We start from the raw sequence: 2214 nt of genomic DNA on the forward strand, positions 1-2214 counted from the left end.
AATGCTTTAATGAAATTAACAGAGAATCTCTCTTCCATGAGAGAGGACGCTAAAATCAAATTGGACCACGAAAGTCCGTAAGTTGTAAGGTCTACTCGTATATCTCGTCTATAATTTTACACGTAGATTGAATATGATCTTTGATCGATAAACGTTTTAAACTGTTTGCTCTAATTATTGCTCACCGGTATCGTTGTTGCTCTGCGTGCTGGTTGCCTCGGTTTCTGTTTTTTCGCTAGTCACCATCGTCTTCGTAGTTTCGTCCGCTAAAAAGAAAATCCGCAGGTATTACGAATTTGGTATCTGGTAAAATAACTTGTTTCAGAGGAGGGCCAGTGTGGCTCCAACTCTTAATTTCTTATTTTGCTCGGGCGTAGAACTGTCCATTTAATGGCTTCTAGTGCTCAAAACTGAGAGCGGGGCAAGGTCTCCTTTCTTTGCTTTTACATTGATTTTTAATTTTTCATTTAATAAAGTTCATGAATCTTTTCTACGCAAAGTTCCTCGAACGTTCTTAAATACTAGTTATATTTTGACTTGCTTAGATATAACGTGTCAAACAGGACAAAAATTTGCATTGATCGCTTTATTAGACGAGGATGCGATTAAGAGGAATATCAGAATTCTCAGAGACCTTTATTTATAAATTCATGGACCCCCAGACGTTAATTTTAACAAACACACGAACAAAAACGAAAGTTGGGAAATGGATTATTTTTGTATTAACTGTGAAAAGAAAGTCATTCTCAGTTTTAAAGCATTAGGAACATGAGTGGAAATAGAAAAGGGAGACTAACACAAGTACATTATTCTTTAATAATACTCGTAATAGTCTTTCGAAATGAATTTTTAATACTTATACATTGTTATACAAGTATGTAAACGGTTTTTTGTAGTTTTTTCAATTATTCTTTTATTTAGTTATTCTTTTTATTTAGTTCTTGTATATAACTCATTTAGTAAGCTTTTTGTGAAAAAGCTGTGAAATTTGAGACAACACTGTGCCATATGTGTTACATCCTCCAAGGATAACATGCTTACAATTTTTAGTATCAATTCAGTTGGAAGACATTGAAGACTAGGACCCATAAGTTGTGATTCGATTAATAAGTCTGTACGTACTGGTGTGACTAAGTTATCCTTAAACCTATCAAATGATTCTATTAAAAACTATACAAAGTTTCCAAACTATTATAACATTGTTTGAAACTCATTGTACCTGTGAGATATTGCTTGTAAGTTCATATAACGTCCAGAAAGGTTACTTAAGAAAGGTTTAATATACATTAGGGTTTGTACACACATAGAATAAGTTTTTTTCTTGTCCAAAATAGGAAATAAGTTAAGAATTAATTTGTCCCCGCATGGAATTGCAATCAACTTGCAACTCATGTCAGGGCAAGCTGCTAATTGAAAGCGTACATCATAGATCCCTGTCTCTTCTGATTTCCAATGTTCTGGTATATGAAGAGACCTTAGTGGACGACTGTAACAAACATTTTATAATGTACAAACCTATTTTCATCATTTTTTATTATAACGAAGAAGATAAATTAAATCAAACGTGATTAAATGCCACTGCTCACCATTGCGGATTGTTTTTGTTTGATGAAGAATTATAAAAACCAGACTCTGCCAAAAAAACAATTAGCAAAGCAACGAAATAATCATGATGCGTAGCATCCTCCTTTAAATCTTTCAATATTCCTTCCAATGAAGGTACTAATTTCGTAGGTGTGCTGTCTTCTACTAAAATAGGTTCTAACATAATCGCGACTTTTCAAAAACAATCCTAACCTTTAAAACCCACCAAACCACTCCCTCACTAGATCTACCTGAACCTACGTTCGCGACTTTTGCGTCTGCTTTGTGGTGCCCTCTCTGAAGAAATGTAGAAGCTACGGTAGTTGGAAAATAAATACGTTCGAAGAGGACAGACGTTAAAATAAATCACAATATATCTCCGTTATAGAGTCGATTGGTACATCATTTACTATTTTTGAACGTGCCTCAAGTCCTTCAACTAAATTTCAAATAACGAAAGTGGGTCTTAATCGAAGTTGTAGTTTTAAGTAAATAATAATGTACCATTGCTTGATAAGATACATTGCAACAAGTTATGATTAATACTTTTATCACATAGGATTGAAATAGGACTTGGTTGAATAATAGGACAATATAATACGCGAGAAATCTCGCATATCAAACGTATGG

General features: G+C 33.8%; 1 protein-coding gene across 2 annotated transcripts; it reads right to left on the reverse strand.

Annotated features, from left to right (window-relative positions):
• Positions 1-829: 829 nt before the first annotated feature.
• On the reverse strand, positions 830-1865 carry LOC143345021 (F-box only protein 7). Of its 2 annotated transcripts, none has more exons than XM_076771719.1 (3): positions 1587-1864; positions 1220-1486; positions 830-1147 (listed from the first exon to the last, which is right to left on the reverse strand). In XM_076771719.1, exons 1-3 carry the CDS (start codon positions 1766-1768, stop codon positions 931-933), a joined length of 666 nt encoding a protein of 221 aa, XP_076627834.1. In that variant the 5' UTR covers positions 1769-1864; the 3' UTR covers positions 830-930. The 2 variants fall into 2 exon arrangements, with proteins under 2 accessions (XP_076627834.1, XP_076627835.1); XM_076771720.1 differs by having other exon boundaries at positions 1005-1219; positions 1304-1486; positions 1587-1865.
• Between the last annotated feature and the right edge of the window lie 349 nt (positions 1866-2214).

This window comes from Colletes latitarsis, chromosome 8 (genome assembly GCF_051014445.1).
Source record: "Colletes latitarsis isolate SP2378_abdomen chromosome 8, iyColLati1, whole genome shotgun sequence".
Lineage (NCBI taxonomy): Eukaryota > Metazoa > Arthropoda > Insecta > Hymenoptera > Colletidae > Colletes > Colletes latitarsis.